At 39.8% G+C, this 17,829-nt stretch overlaps 1 protein-coding gene across 1 annotated transcript in view; it reads right to left on the reverse strand.

The window, feature by feature from the left end:
* LOC111157665 (E1A binding protein p300) overlaps positions 1-17,829 on the reverse strand; it is an 85,932-nt gene that overhangs the window by 55,417 nt on the left and 12,686 nt on the right. Inside the window, exons 2-3 of the mRNA XM_022519281.1 lie at positions 10,645-11,282; positions 884-1,060 (exon numbers count right to left, since the gene is read on the reverse strand). Of these exons, the coding sequence (XP_022374989.1) occupies positions 884-1,060; positions 10,645-11,282 (815 nt within the window). The remainder of the gene's footprint in view (positions 1-883; positions 1,061-10,644; positions 11,283-17,829) is intronic.

Here is a 17,829-nt window from a genome sequence, read left to right on the forward strand (position 1 = left end):
CTGAAAGAGAAGTAGCATTTTTACAGGACAATTTTTTCCAAAGGTGAACATGGACTACTTAACAAATTTACACCTAGAAATCGTTTTACTTTAGCAAAATAGCAAGCAGCAGCTCTTTCTGCCCATGGGTCCTATGCCCATGCTTTAGTAAAATCCCTCCTGGCACCAAAAAGAAAGAAATAAAAATAGCAATGTTAGCAGCTTTGGAGATTTCCCGAAACAAAAATCACTGTTTAAAACAACGTGTAACTTTGAGGGAGGTTACTTTCGTATGGTACTATCAGATACAAATCAGTAGATACGGTCACTGAGAGTCGTAATGCTTTGCCAGAGTCCTTCCCAAGAGGAGAAAGGTTCTACTTTGCAATTCCATAGAAATGCTCACAAGCAGAAGATAATCAATAGAGCAGGCCACAAAATTTTCATTGTAGCAGCCCCACTTGCTCCCATTTGGCCAAGCACTCTTACTGAACAATACTGTGAGAAACAAAAACCCACGGGAAATGGAAGGATGGAACAAGCTAGATCACAGGGTCTATCCATTAACTCCTAGTGTGTATAGCAGACAGCATGAAAGTTTAACACAGTACTGTTGTCAAAATGCTACTTTAAAGACAAATCTTTTTTTTTTTTCCAGCATAACAGTATTCATTGTTTTTGCACCACACCCAGTGCTCCATGCAATCTGTGCCCTCTCCAATACCCACCACCTGGTTCGCCCAAGCTCCCACCCCCCCGACCCTTCAAACCCTTCAGATTGTTTTTCAGAGTCCATAGTCTCTCATGGTTCACCTCCCCTTCCAATTTCCCTCAACTCCCTTTTCCTCTCTAACTCCCCTTGTCCTCCATGCTACTTGCTAATCTTAGATAGATTACTACCCACCATGTTGGGCATTCCTCCACCAGGAACTGCCTTTTTGTCCATGGCAAATGGAGATAAGTTATTTGGTAGTACAGACTTCGTCTGAATCTGGAGACCAAGGCCACTGGCTCCAATCTGCTGTCCAGAATTCTGAGTGTATGGTGAACCGTAAGGATTAGGGTTGTTCATCATTCCCATCTAAGAATAAATAAAAACAGACAAGAAATTAAATCTTATTCCCTGCATTAACAGAACCATTCCTTTTCCACTTCCTAATTTATAGAGACAATTTTAAAAGTAGTCCTCTGCTGTTATAAACAGACTAGAAAAGTATGTTCATGGAAATACTCATATTTTCAAGATCAAGATTTATAGGGGCGTCTAGATGGCTCAGTTGGTTAAGCATCTGCCTTCGGCCTAGGTCATGATCCTGGGGTCCTGGGATTGTGCTCCAAGTTGGGCTCCCTGCTTGGTGGGGATTCTGCTTCTCCCTCTGCCCCTCCCCGCACTGTGCGCTCTTCTCTCTAGTCCTCTCACTTGCTTTCTATTGCAAATACATAAATAAAACCTTTATTTTTTTTTAAAGATTTTATTTATTTATTCGACAGACAGAGATCACAAGTAGGCGGAGAAGCAGGCAGAGAGAGAGGAGGAAGCAGGCTCCCCGCCGAGCAGAGAGCCCGATGTGGGGCTCCATCCCAGGACCCTGGGATCATGATCTGAGCCGAAGGCAGAGGCTTTAACCCACTGAGCCACCCAGGCGCCCCTAAATAAAACCTTTATAAAGAAATTATTTAAAAAGATTAAGATTTAGGGGCTTCAGGGGTGCCTGGGTGGCTCAGTGGGTTAAGCCTCTGCCTTCAGCTCAGGTCATAGTCTCAGGGTCCAGTGACGGAGCCCCGCATCGGGCTCTCTGCTCGGCGGGAAGCCTGCTTCCCCCCTTCTCTGTCTGCCTCTCTGCCTACTTGTGATTTCTCTGTCAAAATAAATAAAATCTTAAAAAAAAAATATTTAGGGGCTTCAGCTCAGGTGGAATAAGTTTACAGAGCTATTTTCTGTAAATATTTGATAAATGTGTTTTAGAAAACTTATAAGCATCTTCATTAAGCTGTATCTAAAAATCAAGGGTTTGTCATTCACCTTCACTTGAATGAAGCAGATGCATTTTTATTTAATGTACAAAATACGGCTTAATAAATTAAATTCAACTCAATAAATGACCTAATCTCTATGTTAGAGAGTATGATATGTCAAGAGCATCTGAATGCTTATTCCAGCATTTTGTTCATATAAAAGGTAGAAAATAGATAATTTAGGGATTATGTCCTTTTTTCATTTAGGGATACAGTGGCACAGTGATTTTAAAACTTTTGATATCTGAATCCCTTAGACAGAACATGCAAACTTCAGAGTCCACATTATTCCCTGCAGTCTCAAACCTACCTGCTTTATTAAATTACCTGCTTGGCTCCTAAAGTAATAATGTGAGTTTCTCTGTAACCCCTATATATTTAAAAAAGTCGATTTTTGTCTGTACTTAGGACAGGCAATCTGGAGCGATCATATTGGATAGTTATTAACTTAATGAACAGAGTATTAATTATTCAGAAGCCAAATGTTTTACTGATAGCAATGATGCAACTTACAATCATGTTCTTCCACTGAAGAACCCACCAGAAGTCAAACACCACCTATTAAAAACATACTGCAAAGCTCTCAGAATAGAAACTAAGGAGACATGTACTACTACCCAATTAAAAGGATTCATACTAGATTTCTAGTCTTCTCAGACAGATCAGGTCTACCAGAGGGGCCTTCAAATTCTATCTCCAAACACACACACAAACCCTAAACTCTTCCCTGTCCGCTGTCACTGTCTTAATTCAAGCCCCTCATCACAGCTTGTGCAGACTGTGTCCAACAGGTTTTCTTGCCTTCTGTCTATTCTATTTTCTACCCAGAGCCTTCATGATGTTCACGAAGCCTGACTATCTATCCATGGTATCCTTCTGTAGCCTGTACCCATTAACTTGCAAATCTGAAGAGCAACTTTCTTCTTAAATCTCTATCATCTGCCTTAAAGACTTCCCTTTTCCCTATAACTAGGGAACACCCTCCCTTCCTATCTGATTTCTGAACAATAACCTGTAAAGAAATAAAATTCTAAGTTCACCAAGAGGCAGTCCAATTTTCATTTTTTGTTGCTTACTTAGTTGGTACAACCATAACTAAGCAGCAGCTACAGATTCTACTCGTCCTCTTAAGATACATTTCAGAAGTTACCATGTCTGTGAAGCATCTATTGTTCCAGACCACTAAAGAGCTTTTTCCGCCCTAGTAAATGTTCGTGCATTTATACTACAACAGAGGTGATAAAATAAAATGCATGCCTTTTCTATTCCCCCCAGACCACGCACATTAAGGGAAAGAACCTTAGTTCATTTATCTTTGTAGCCCCACTGCCCTTGTTCTGATCAACAAAAGAACCTGTTGACTCAGGAAAACAGAAATACAAGAGTCACAAAATAAACTCATAAACTTCGGTGAATAAAACTGTTTTTTAAATTATACGCAGTATCTATACAGAGGATTTATAGAAATATGACATCTTCAAAGGTTTGCCTGTAATGAAAAACTAAAGAACTGTGACAGTTTCCAGATGAGATCAGAGACTAGGAGTTCAGTAACTTGGGGAATAAGCCTGAGGGAAGTGGCAAGGTTTGGAGAGCGCATACAAGAACGGGGCAGTCTGAATGGGGAGCATCCAGAGCAAAACACTTACTGCTTCAGTCTCCAATAACTGGAATTTCCTAAATGAATCTGGCCAATAAGATTGTGGGGACGATCAAATAAAGAAACAGGCTTAAACACAAGTTCAAATTTCCTCTGGTAGTTTCAAGCGTGGTTGCAAGTGCTGGTCCTCCACATGCTTTTAAAGTACTATTATTTATATGAACATATACATCCAATAATACAAGAGCTTACATCTGGGGGAGTTACATTTCAGTTGACTATGTTTCCTATCAGCATGGAAACTCATGACGGACGTAAAATGAATGCTATTCTGACACAGAATCTGCAGGACAGACCATAAAAGACCAGCAGACAATAAATTAAGTTTTTAGGAGTCCTTATTTATGAAAATAAAACAGTGATTTGTAAGCTACCTTGATGTTTCTTAGGAAGCATAATATCTCTACTCAAATATACCACAGTAGAATCTGGTCGTTCACATTGTTCACACAGGCACTGCCTTATCTGATTCCAACAACTGGGTTTCAACCAGTTCCTGACGTTTGTTTTCCCAGTTACAATGCATTACCTAGAAGCTCCAAAGTGGACTACTGGTCTCACATATACAGACTGCACTGACTGCTGATCAGTGGCAGTAATGCATTCCTAACACTTCTCATCACTTTGACCCACAAAGACTCTCAGACTTCTGGCTTTTCTGTCTTCCTCAGGGTTCTGGGGCCAATGTTAGAATACAACCAATCTCCCCATCTCCACATCCCTATCCTTCCAATCTCACCAGCCTCAGGTACTCCCCCACCAAATATAACAGGAAGGGAATATACTGTACTTAATTTCTACTACACTGTAGTTCATTATTTGATCTTGTTTCCCTTCTCTGTATCTCAAGTGATCCTTGACGTCCAACTACCCACCACCTACCTGCATTGCAAGGATACAGAGAACTACCTAAATAGAAACGGCAAAGGACCAGGAAGCCACAACAGTTCTAGTCAACAAAAACAAAAAACACCTCAGGGGGACTACCTTTTCTTTCTTTCTTTTTTTTTTTTAATCTGACTCTGCAGGGGCATCTGGGTGGCTCAGTTGTTTAAGCGTCTGCCTTTGGCTCAGATCATGATCCCAGAGTCCTGGGAGCGAGCCCTGTGTCGGGGTGGGCGGGGGGGATGGGCGATGGTCCCTGCTCAGTGGGGAGCCTCCTTCTCGCTCTGCCCCTCCTTCTCTATCAAATAAATAAATCCTTAAAAAAATTTGTCTCTAGGGCGCCTGGGTGGCTCAGTGGGTTAAAGCCTCTGCCTTCAGCTCAGGTCATGATCCCGGGGGGGTCCTGGGATCGAGTCCCGCATCAGGCTCTCTGCTCAGCGGGGAGCCTGCTTCCCTTCCTCTCTCTCAGCCTTCCTCTCTGCCTACTTGTGATCTCTGTCTGTCAAATAAATAAATAAAATCTTAAAAAAAAAATTGTCTCTATAGGTTTTTTCTAAGTTTTCGATATATTAAAAGAAGAAACTTATGGAGCACAGGAATCCAGAAAACACCCGACAGGGGTTATCACTGGCAAATATATAGAAAAAATAAAAGTAGTACCTCAAATATAAAGAAAATTGTTTGGGAATATTTAGCACAATGGAAAAAAAAATCCCTTAGTAAGATTTGAAGATACCACAGTAACTCAAAACAATACCCTGTGTGTGATTCCAAGATTCATCAAATAATAAAAAGAAAATTAACTATAATCAGACATTTCCTACTACCTACCAGATTTAATAAATGCCAATGTTATATATCTGTATCCAAGTTAGATGCCAGATACTACACAGTAACTGAGGGTACAATGATAAACAAGAAGGACTAGGGATCTCTTAGAACCTACAGCAAATCTTAAACATTACTTTTCAGAATCATTCCCCTTACTCCTATACCAATGCCTTAGTTTAGCAGGCCTCATCACCCCATTGAGACTATCCCTCAAACTGTTATTACAAACCTAAAACCACATCCATCTAGATGGCAAATTTGGGTATAAGACCCTCTTCTTTCAGATCTGTCAGATTACAGAATTTAAGATTAGTCTTTCTCTCAAAATGGATTCTTCCTCCTTAAACTTAATACCCACCATTCCAAGTGGTCCTTCCTACCTGCTTCACTCCTGGCTGATTCAAGTTCTAAAACAGATCCATCACTGCTCTTATACTTTAAAATTTTATAGGTTAAATACTCTTTAACATCATATGGCAAAGACGATCACTAACTAATGTTAATTTTAAGAGAAGCGCTCCAAAAATGACATTACTGTTCCTACCACCTCAAAAAAATTGTAAAAAGGGAAAAGGAAAGAAGGAAAATGGGAATTATTCCTAAAGCCAATATTCATTTGAATGAAGTTCAGACTTTATTATTTATTTATTAGATTTTATTTATTTATTTATTTGACAGACAGAGATCACAAGTAGGCAGAGAAGCAGGCAGAAAGAGAGGAGGCTCCCCACTGATCAGATCACAGAGAAGCAGGCTCCCTACTGATCAGAGAGCCCGACCTGGGGCTGGATCCCAGGACCCTGGGATCATGACCTGAGCTGAAGGCAGAGGCTTTAGCCCACTGAGCCACCCAGGCACCCCCAGACTTTTTTTTTTTTTAAATATCAATTTCATCAGTCACAATTCATACAAAATTTGGATACCAATCTATCCAGATGCCAAGTAACACAATTCTTCACAGCATGTGAGGTAACCAGAGTCAGAGGAAAGGAAGGTTAGGATCTGTCACCCCCCAGATCCAGGACTACAAAATAAGAAGTAAAAAGTAATACATAAAAATGCCTCCAGCATTTTTGGTCATGATCTCATGATCCCAGGGTCCTGGGATCAAGCCCCACATTGGGCTCTTTGCTTAGCAGGGAGCCTGCTTCTGCCTCTCTGCCTACTTGTGATCTCTCTCTCTGTGTCAAGTAAATAAAATAAAATCTTTAAAAAAAAAAAAAAGTAAAAAAAATCACAACAAGCTCTTTAACAGAACAGATACTCTTCTCTTTTTTTAAAGATTTTATTTAAGAGAGAGAGGGAGAAAAAGCATGCACACAAGCAGGGGGAAGGACAGAGGGAGAGGGAAAGGCAGACTCCCCCGAGCAGGGAGCCCCAGTGTGGGACTTGATCCCTGAACCCCAGCATCATGACCTGAGCCAAAGGCAGATGCTTAACTGACTGAGCCACCCAGGAGCCCCTAGATTTTTTTTTTAAATTTTCTAAGAGGGGGGGCATCCAGAATATTAATGAACACTGCCTGAATAAAAAGTCCTTAGTTCCAAAGAAAGTTAATCTTCCACCAAATTTACAGAATATTAATCCACTGAAGTCTCTACTAGTGGGCATCCCCATATCCTCCAGCCAACAGCTGTTCACGTGGTATGTTGTTTCATCTCCTGTTATAGCCAAGAGCTACGCCTCTAGAAGATTACAGCTTAACTTACATGATCTAGATTCGATTTCTCCCTCTCCCCATAAAAATGTTTTAAGAACTTCACAAAAATGGAACTACAATAATACTAAGCACATGTTCCCACTACTATTACTACCCTACAGGTAAGTCCTTACAATATACCACTCACAAAGGGCTTACTTCTATTAATTATTTAGTTCCCCAATAATTCCATCAGGTAGGTTACACCCACTCTTACTATTTCCATCCTACAGATGGGAAATCTGAGGTACAGCAAGCAAGTTGCCCGAGTTACTATAGCTACATGTGAGTAACTGAGTTCATTGTTAACCTGGGCAGTAAAACTCCACCGTCCACACCATTAACTATGATGATTAACTTCATCTCTTTCTTCATACATAAAAAAGGCAACTATTAGGGAAAGGATTTTCAAAAATGTTTATTTGTCACCAGCATTTTTAAGGAGGTAGATTGTGTCTTGTGACGTTACTGGAGAGTGAAAGGATTTCACCAAGAAGCTTGGCAATATGCAGCTGAAGAGGACGACGACTGTGCTAACAGCCCAGAAGCTAACCCAGGTAGCATGACTCAAAATCGGCACTCTTCTGCCGTTCACCGCACCTCCTGAACTAATCAGTCAGAAATAACTTTAAGATATAAAACCCTGTCTTCCTCTTATGCGAATTCTAAAATCAAACACTAGCTTAAAGGGGGATATGACCCAAGTTTTCCCCCATAAACCACCGTTAGGCTTTGGAAGAACGCTGTTTAAGTAGTAATGTCACAACCTGCGTGCACACTCTGAACCACAGATTCCTCCATAAAAAGAACTGTGTACAAAAGTCACTGCCATTTGCCAAGAGGGTTCAAATCTTCAAGTCTCACTGAAAATTTCCTTAATTCCTGATTCTTTTTTTTTTTTTTTTTAAAGATTTTATTTATTTATTTGACAGACAGAGGTCACAAGTAGGCAGAGAGGCAGGCAGAGAGAGAGAGAAGAGGAAGCAGGCTCCCTGCGGAGCAGACAGCCCGATGTGGGGCTCGATCCCAGGACCCTGGGATCATGACCTGAGCCGAAGGCAGAGGCTTTAACCCACTGAGCCACCCAGGTGCCCCTTAATTCCTGATTCTTAAATATCATTAGAACTCAAGAATTTTGGAAGAAAAGTAATGAGTATAATCAGCTCTTTGAGGTAATTTTAGGACCTGGGCCCACAGAAAGGGAATCGCTATCCAATAATTTTAACACCCTGACTAAACTTTAGTTTAATCTCCAGTAAAAAAAATATAGGTTTTTTCCCCTGCTATAAAGAGAAAACTCGTTTTATGAAAGTACTTAGTTGTATATTAATTGGGTATCTCATCCTAAACCTACATTATTCCCCAAAACTCATTTACTAAATAAGCATTTAGAGTTCTTATGTGTTAGAACTGCTTTAATTAAGTACTTTACGAGTATCAACTTTAAAAAATAGGACTCATTTAAAACCACAAAATATTTTAGTAATAACAATATTTTTATATTTGAATTCCTCCATCCCATGAAAACAGAGGCACTACAAAGGTTATTTTTGTCTGTTTTGTACAGTGCTATATATCCAATCCCTGAAACAATGCGATACAAGAAATTTATGTTTTGTTTTTTAAAAAAGATCTTATTTATTTGACAGAGAAAGATACAGCAAGAGAGGGATCACATGCAGGGGGAGTGGGAGAGGCAGGCTTCCCGCTGAGTGGGCAGCCCAATGTAGGGCTCCATCCCAGGTCATGACCAGAGCCGAAGGCAGACACTTTAAATGACTGAGCCACCCAAGCGCCCAGAAATTTGTGTTTCAGATTATAAATAGATAGTACCCCACTATGATTCTTTTTTTTTTTTTTTTTAAGATTTTAAGTAATCTCTACACACAATGTGGGGCTCAACCCAAGATCAAGCGTCACATGCTCCACAAAGCCAGCCAGGTGCCCCTGAGCCTTTCCTTTCAAATTTCTCTTCCCACCATATGCCTGGAATATGTAAGCTTGTAACTTACGTACACACTAGAAAGTAAGTTTTATGAAGTAAGGTTCTTCACTGCTCTATCTTCATTCAACACCAAAGCTAGGCTCAGTAAGTATCTGATCAGTCAGGGAAGGTTTTATCTGTCACCCCACCACTCCCTGCTGGAGCGTAAACAACAGGAGGGCAGGGACTCTTCACAGCTATGTTCTAGAACCCAGAAGAGGTACCTAATAAATATTTTACCTTCTTGATTCTGGTTTCCACTCCAAATATTCAAACTTAACCACATCAACACAGCAACATTAAAGTGCCAAAAAGGGAAAATCTACAGAGGAGGTAGGAAAGATAACAGAATCTTTCCCTAAGAGGTCAACATTCTTTACTGTGTAGCAAATTAATTAATTAAATTTAAAAATTAAGGGCTTTCATTTATGAATATGACCTCAGTCTCCCCACTCCCTATCCATCTCCTTTTTTTAAGTAGGCTCCATGCCCAGTGTAGAGCCCAACACTGCACCTGAACTCATGACCCTAAGATCAAAACCTCAGCTGCTGAGATCAAGAATCAGATGCTTAACCGACTGAGCCACCCAGGTGCATCTCCTCCCACTGTCTTTAATTTCACCCCTGAACTCTCTCATCATCATGATTCTCAGGAACACAATGTCCCAATGCCTACTCAGTAACTGCTCTTAAACAGAGAGCTTGCTCTTAACTCTTTGTGAAAATCTTACCCATCTTCAAGATCACCTTCCAAGCAAAGTCATCTTTTCATTCACCAAATATTTACTAACTATATGCCAGGTGCTGGCAATTGCAGTGATACCACTTCAAAAAATAAAGAAATAGATATGTAGGAAAAATATGAAGGAATGCACATCAAATACAGACTTATAACATCTTAATTTTATACATCAAGAACACACTTAAAAAGTTTTGAAAAATGTGTTTAGTATGTGTTAGTTAATAAAGCTAAGAGTAGGCTTTTTGAAAAAGAAAAGCCTTTCAAACAATGACCAAAATTATGTTAACTAAACACTTGGAACGTTAGTTGAGGTTTCTGAGTAAATGAATGCACCTTAATGTCCATCAACTAATGAGAAAAAACAACATTTAATAAATCTTTCAGAATAAACACCTCTTGAAAACCAGGGATATTCCAAGTAGTAGAAATATGTCTCTTTGAAGATGGTATAAAGCCAGCTAGCTCAAAACTGTATTTTTACAAGTAGGCTATGAAGGCTAAAGTGGGCTTAGAAAGGAATTAAAAAATACTCTAGGATTTGTGAAAATATTCCAATACTTATTCTAATATCGAGAAAACAGGAATTAGCTAGCAATCAGCTGGAACAAACTGAAGGTATACAGTATCACTGAACTGTGAAAAAATTGTTTTACTTAAAATTAATGTAAGAGCTTCATAAAATTTGTGCCAACACAGATCCTTGGCATATATGTGAGAAATGGTACACCACGTAAGAAGATTAAGCATGAACGGTAAAGAATAAATGAGTAACTGACCTCAAGCCCTCCCTCTATCATGGGAACAATCAAAAACATACTGACAGTAATACAAACCAAAACTGCACTTACCTTAATCGGCTGAGGGCCTCTCAATCCCGTCTGTCCTCCCATCTGAGGAGAGCCTTGCTGCAGTGGCTCGGGCATTAAATTGCCAGCATTTCCCATGCCTGGGTTTGGGTACTGCATATTAGGTCGCCCCCGGCCTGCTCCAATTGAACCGTTCATGACTTGATTAGGCATCATCCCCTGTCCATTGCCTGCATTCAACATTCCAGGATTCATGCCAGCATTCATCCCTGTGTTCATTCCCAGGGCAGGCTGATTTACCGGACTGTTCATCATACCTGCTGCAGATGGCGTAGGACCCTGATTCGGTCCACTAGTGCCCATCCCCATGTTGGGAGAAGTCAAGCCTGCCTGTGCCATTGGGCTTTTAACCATGCTATTTATCAAACCTAATCCAGGACTGTTCTGTTGGGGCTGGCTGGCCATGCCTTGGCCTGGGCCACCAACCCCCATACTGAGGTTAGGGGAACTACCAGACCGTAGCAATTCCGACAGCTGCTTATGCTTAGAGGCTGCGTCCTGTACGATGCCAAGACTTGTCTGAAGCTGATTAATATCACCACCATTGGTCAGTCCCAGTTCTGTAGAGTTGATTAACTCATCTGGTAAGTCATGCTCCAAGTCAAAGAGAGAGCCAAAATCTAAAAGCAAAGAGAAAAGATAGTTAGTCTGACCATCAAAATCACAAATTTCTCTATGTTTTGTTCTTGATAAACATTAAATATTTCCAAACTTCAATCCACAGGATACCCTATGTATTACAGTCTTTCATATTATGCTAAAAATTTTTACATATGTATTTAAAACTTAGAGAATATTTGGCTATGCCAACAAGTTTAAACACCTATGAACTGCACCTAAAGTAGGACCAAAGGAAAAAGGATTAAATGTTAGCACAACCCCATTACATGAGTTGCCCAGTTTGTACTGATGTTCATAAAAAAAAAAGATATACAACCATTCAATATCCCAGAATTCCTTAGAAGAGGTTAAAATAACTTATTTATACACAAACTAAGTTCAGAATGAAATACAAGACTTAAAATATTATAATAATAAAAACAACTGATGGTTTCTCAGCCTTTTGGCTAAGATCAAGTGAAGACAATTGATACAAAGATTTATCATTCCAAGAACGTTAAGCGTGAACTCCATGACAGGGGCTATCTACCATTCCTTACCAAGTGCCTATCAAAGTGCCTGCCACAAAGCAAGTCCCTGATCTGAATGAATTCACTTTCACCTGACCTCAGCCTACAGATAGCTTTCCCAAACCAAAATCTCACTGGAATAGGATATAAAACCATGCCTACCTACCTAGTTCCTTCAACAACATTCAAATCACCCCAATCCCCCAAAAAGAGAATGCAAGTTATAGATTAACTCGGGGTTTCTCAAATCTTGGCACTATTGGGTATTTAATAATTAGATATACTTGAAGCAACTGATTATACTATTAAAAGATAGTCCATCCCTTGAAGACAAAATACCACTTAGTAATGATCTACTTGGGTCCAATTTAATCTTGTTTCTGAAGCCCAACTCTTCCTCTGTGTGCCCTTTCTGTTCTTAAGAGCATTCTGTCATGGCACTGAAATTATCTGTGTGTCTGTCTCTCTCCCCTCCTCCATGCTACCTCTTCCTACCACCACCCCTCCCCCCCACCCCTGCATCCAGACTCTGTATTTGGGAAGGACAAGTTTCACCACTTACACACCAACTCCCTGCCTAATGTCCAACACACTTAAGCATCTGGTCATATTGTAATTGCTCTGAATCGGGAAACCTAGGTGGATCAGTTGATTAAGCATCCACCTTCAGTTCAGGTCATGCTCTCGGGGATGGAACCCCACGTGGGCTCCCTGCTCAGTGGGGAGCCTGCTTCTCTCTCTTCCTCTTCCACTCCCCCTGCTTGTGCTGTCAAATAAAAAAATAAAATCTATTAAAAAAAAAAAAAAGAATGGGAAGTTCTAACACACACACACACACACACACACACACACAAAATTTGCTCTGTATTACATCCCAGGATCTCTGGGCATGATTCAGAGTCCAGATTTTTATAGTATTCTTTCCTTTTGAAAAATCATTTTGTGCTCCTACAAAATGTGTCTTAGGCATTTTGGAATACAAATAAAGTCTCAAGTAAAATTTCCCTTCGGCCCAGGTGATGATCTCAGGATCCTGGGATAGAGTCCCACAACAGGCTCTCTTACTCGGTGGGGAGACTGCTTCCCCCTCAGCCTGCCACTCCTCCTGCTTTGTGCTCTGACAAATACATAAATAAAATCTTAAATTTTTTTTTTCTGAATCACTAGTGAAAAGACAACTGCTTAATATGTGGATATATTTCCTTCACCGTTTCCACTTACATAATTCACTAAACTAAAATCATACATATTTTATGAACAATTTTGCATTCTACTCTTCCCCTACAGTATACAAGGATATATCCCATCATCTGCATAGTTTTAGTGTTGAGCATTTAAGTAAAAAAAAAAACTCTGCTCATTTAGAAATTTTATTTATTTTTTTAAGATTTTTTTATTTATTCATTTGACAAACAGAGATCACAAGTAGGCAGAGAGGCAGGCAAAGAGAGAGAGAGAGAGAGAAGCAGGCTCCCTGCTGAGCAGAGAGGCCCAATGTGGGACTCGATCCCAGGACCCTGAGATCATGACCTGAGCTGACGGCAGTGGCTTTAACCCACTGAGCCACCCAGGCGCCCCCTCATTTAGAAATTTGAAAAGTATACATATACGTAAATGACAAGAGGAAATCACAAAAGAAAAGTAACAATACATTTCAAAACTTAAGAAAAAGATAAAAATTAAGTAGCCAACTTATTATATTAGAAAAAAATAGTAGCAAGATAATCAAAGATAAAAGTAACTATCAAAAAAAGAGAAAAACAGGGATACAACTGAAATGGTACCAACAAAACCAGAAGAAGGTGGTTCTTTGAAGAAGAGTAATAAAAAATAAATTTCTGGGGGCGCCTGGGTGGCTCAGTGGGTTAAGCCGCTGCCTTCGGCTCAGGTCATGATCTCAGGGTCCTGGGATCGAGTCCCGCGTCGGGCTCTCTGCTCCGCAGGGAGCCTGCTTCCCTCTCTCTCTCTCTGCCTGCCTCTCCGTCTACTTGTGATCTCTCTCTGTCAAATAAATAAATAAAAATCTTTAAAAAAAAATAAATAAATAAATAAATAAATTTCTGGAAGGTTAAGGAAGAAAGAAAAAAACAGAAAGCAATACAGCTAATCAGCCTCACACAAAAAAATTGGAGACAAAAATGGATACGTTCCTGAGAAAATATTAATGAAATCTTAATCAAACAGAAATTCTGTAGGGTAATAGTCCCAGTTTCTGCAAAAAAAATCAATGACATAAAAAGACAAATATAAGGCAATGGGAGTTGTTATTAGAGAGATCCAACAACTAGATATACCTTGTTTGGAACCTGCAAACCAACTATAAGAAAACCCATTTTCAAGAAGAGAATCAGGAAGGGGCACCTGGATGGCTCAGTCAGTTGAACATCGACTCGGTTTTGGCTCTGGTCATGATCTCAGGGTCATTGGACTGAGCCCTAAGTTGGGCTCTGCGCTCAGCAAGAAGTCCGCTTGAGATTCTCTGTTCATCCCTCTCCTTCTGCCCCTCCCCAGGCGCCACTCTCTCTCTCTCTCTCTCTCTAATAAATAAATAAATAAATAAATAAATAAATAAATAAATTTTTAAAAAATCAGTAAAATTAAATATGACTGAGTGGTGGGTAATATTAAATTATTGATTTTGGTGGGTGTGGTAATAGCATAGTCACTATGTTAAAACAAATCCTTCAGGGGCGCCTGGGTGGCTCAGTGGGTTAAAGCCTCTGCCTTCCGCTCGGGTCATGATCCCAGGGTCCTGGGATCGAGCCCCGCATCGGGCTCTCTGCTCAGCGGGGAGCCTGCTTCCTCCTCTCTCTCTGCCTGTCTCTCTACCTACTTGTGATCTCTATCTGTCAAATGAATAAATAAAAAAAAAAAAATCTTAAAAAAAAAAAAATCCTTTAAACTAAGAGATACATATGAAGTATTTCTGGTGAAACGACTTGTCTGGGATTTGCTATAGAACACTCCAGCAAAAAAGGAAAGCAGGGGAACATATATGTGTGTACAAAAATAACTTGAAGTAACAGGCACATGGGAATTCCTTTTAACTATTCTATTAAGTTGAAATTTCCCATTTAAATAAGTTTAAGGGGCGCCTGGGTGGCTCAGTGGGTTAAAGCCTCTGCCTTCAGCTCAGGTCATGATCTCAGGGTCCTGGGATCGAGACCCGCATCGGGCTCTCTGCTCAGCAGGGAGCTTGCTTCCTCCTCTCTCTCAGCCTGCCTCTCTGTCTACTTGTGATCTCTCTCTCTCTCTCTGTCAAATAAATAAATAAATAAAATATTTAAAAAAAAAATTCAATACCCAGTCACACCCAACAAAAAACTACAGCAATCAAAGTGATGGGAACTTCCTTAAAGTGATAAAAAAAGGTTCCTTCCAAAACCCAGAAACTGACAGCAAATAACGCATTAACGGACCAACATCAAACGTCTCTAGCATCAAAACAAGACAAAGATACCCATGACAAACACTTCTAATTCAATGTTGTACTGGACAATCTAGCCAAAGGAATAATACAAGAAAAATTACACATTCAGTACAATGCCAATCAAAATCCTAACAGTTTTTCAGGGAACCTGACAAGAGGATTCTGAAGAACACAGAGAAGAGCCTAGTTTCTACCTCTGTATAACAGAAAGTACCTACTTCATAAGTTATTTGTAGAATAGTGCCTGACACATATTAAGCACCATAAAAATGTTTTATCTATTATTATTCAATGGAATCATTACCCTATTAGGAGACAAACAATCTTATAACAATGAGAACAAACTTTTTTCAGGCACTTTCAACAAGGGATTGTTCCTGGCACTTCAAGAATTGTATTATTCCCACTAACCCTTCTCAACAGTATCTGTAGTAGATAAGAGCCACACACAGAATTCACTGATGAGAAATCAACTTTAGGAATATGGAAGTCTCACTGGAGACCCTAGAATCTTGAGGATTTTAATTTAACCTGCATTATAGCCACAAATTTGCTCCATCTGACTGCTCCTTCATGTTTATGCAAAACATTTCCCATCACCATTAAAAAGTTTAGCTCCATCAGGAAGCCAGACAGGAGGGTTTACATGGATAGACCCTGAAAATAAAAGTTTTGGTTTTTTGTTAACAGCAATCCTGTATTTTCAACAGACCTAAAATGTAGTTACTACAGCAAGAGATCCACTCAGGTTTCAACTCAAAGATTGATCCCAATATTTCTGTTTCCCAAGATGGCTCTCAATCTCAACTAGGCACTCCCTTCTACCTTTTGTTATGGCTAAATGTTTGTGTGCATCTTACTCCATTACCAAATTATGAGTATCTGAAGGATAAGGGTTTCATTTATTTTTTTAAAAGATTTGAGAGAGAGGGAGCTCGCATATGTGCACAGGGGAGGGGCACAGACTCTGCTGAGCAGGGAAGCAGGATGTGGGGCTCAACCCCACAACCCCAAGATCATGACCTGAGCCGAAATCAAGAGTTGGACGTTTAACTGACTGCGCTACCCAGGCATCCCAAGGGTTGCATTTAATAAATATTTACATTTCTCACACGATCTACCATATGCTCAAAGAATTAAATAATGTTTTACAGCAATTCTAAAATTGCATACTGTAATTACTTATATTTGATTGGCATTTATAACTTTATAAGAGTTCTCTTACCTCTACTTAAAACATTTTTTTAAAAGATTTTATGTATTTATTTGATAGACAGAGATTACAAATAGGCAGAGAGGCAGGCAGAGAAAGAGAAAGGGAAGCAGGCCCCCCGCTGAGCGGAGAGCCCAATGCGGGGCTCCATGCCAGGACCCTGAGATGATGACCTGAGCCGAAGGCAGAGGCTTAACCCACTGAGCCACCCAGGCGCCCCTACTTAAAACATTTCAACAGCTGTACTAATTTGGAAGACTACATAAAAAAGTTATATATACTTTGATCAAACAGACCCTATTATATTTCATCTAATATCATTAACAGTCATTATTACTCCTAAGCTACTTTGTGCCTCAAAGCTCTGGACATTTATGATTCCTAAATGCCATCGGCTACCACTGTTATCTATACCTTGGCACTGCGCAGGGAGTCTAAACCCAAATCTATAAACTGACCTCATTTAGCAACTGTGAGCTCTACTTCCTTCATGGAGTTTTATTATTGTTGTTCTGTTTTTAGGGACAGGAACAGTGTTTACTGAAAAAGGTAAACTCACACAGAAGATTCTGATGTCCCTGGCTGAGTGACAGAGAATCTGAATGCCTGATGAGAAATTTCAGAACCTTCTGTCCAGAGGGATGGGCCAGGATAACTTCCAGTGTGAGTCCTTAGCTACAACTTTGTCCTAGACAACAAATGAAACCCTTGGTCTAAAACTAGTAGAAAAGCAAGTCCCAAACTAAAAGCAAAATGTATGAAGATGCAAAGGAAAAAAATAATTTAAAAATTTAATGTCACATTTAGGAAATCCTACAGGATGGTGAGTTTTAGTACTGACCAGCCTCAATTTCATGCTTGTTACTGAGCTTTTCAAATTCTTCCTCTTCCTTCAAGGAATGGGGAAAAAATGAAGGTTCAAATAAATCATCCTCTCAGACCCCTATCTCAACTTGCCCTTCATAGTAATTAGTTCACATCAGCTGAATAAAATTTAGATGTTCAACAAACATGAGAAACCTAGAAGATCCCCTAAGCTAAGAGTTTGGAATTTTTATTATAAAGAGAAAATTGGTCTACTGAAGAACTTTAAGCAATAATATGATATGAACAAATCTGTATTTCTCAGAGCCCACTCAGGCAAACAAGATAAAGAATGAACCGGATGGACGTGTTGGAGTCAGAGAGACTGGTCAGGGGACTGCTGCTAGAGAAGTGACAAAAACTAGCAGTTGATCCTGGAGCAGATGTATTAAATGAGCACAGGCACCAAAATGTCAATCAAAAGAACTCTTTTTGACTACAGGTGGGGGGTTAAGAAAAAAGACAAGGATGACTCCTAAGTTTCCAGGCTGGATAACTTAAGAGTATATAGTGGTTCTGCTATCCAGATG

Source organism: Enhydra lutris, unplaced genomic scaffold (assembly GCF_002288905.1).
Source record: "Enhydra lutris kenyoni isolate GAN:26980312 unplaced genomic scaffold, ASM228890v2 scaffoldscaffold55, whole genome shotgun sequence".
Taxonomy (NCBI): domain Eukaryota; kingdom Metazoa; phylum Chordata; class Mammalia; order Carnivora; family Mustelidae; genus Enhydra; species Enhydra lutris.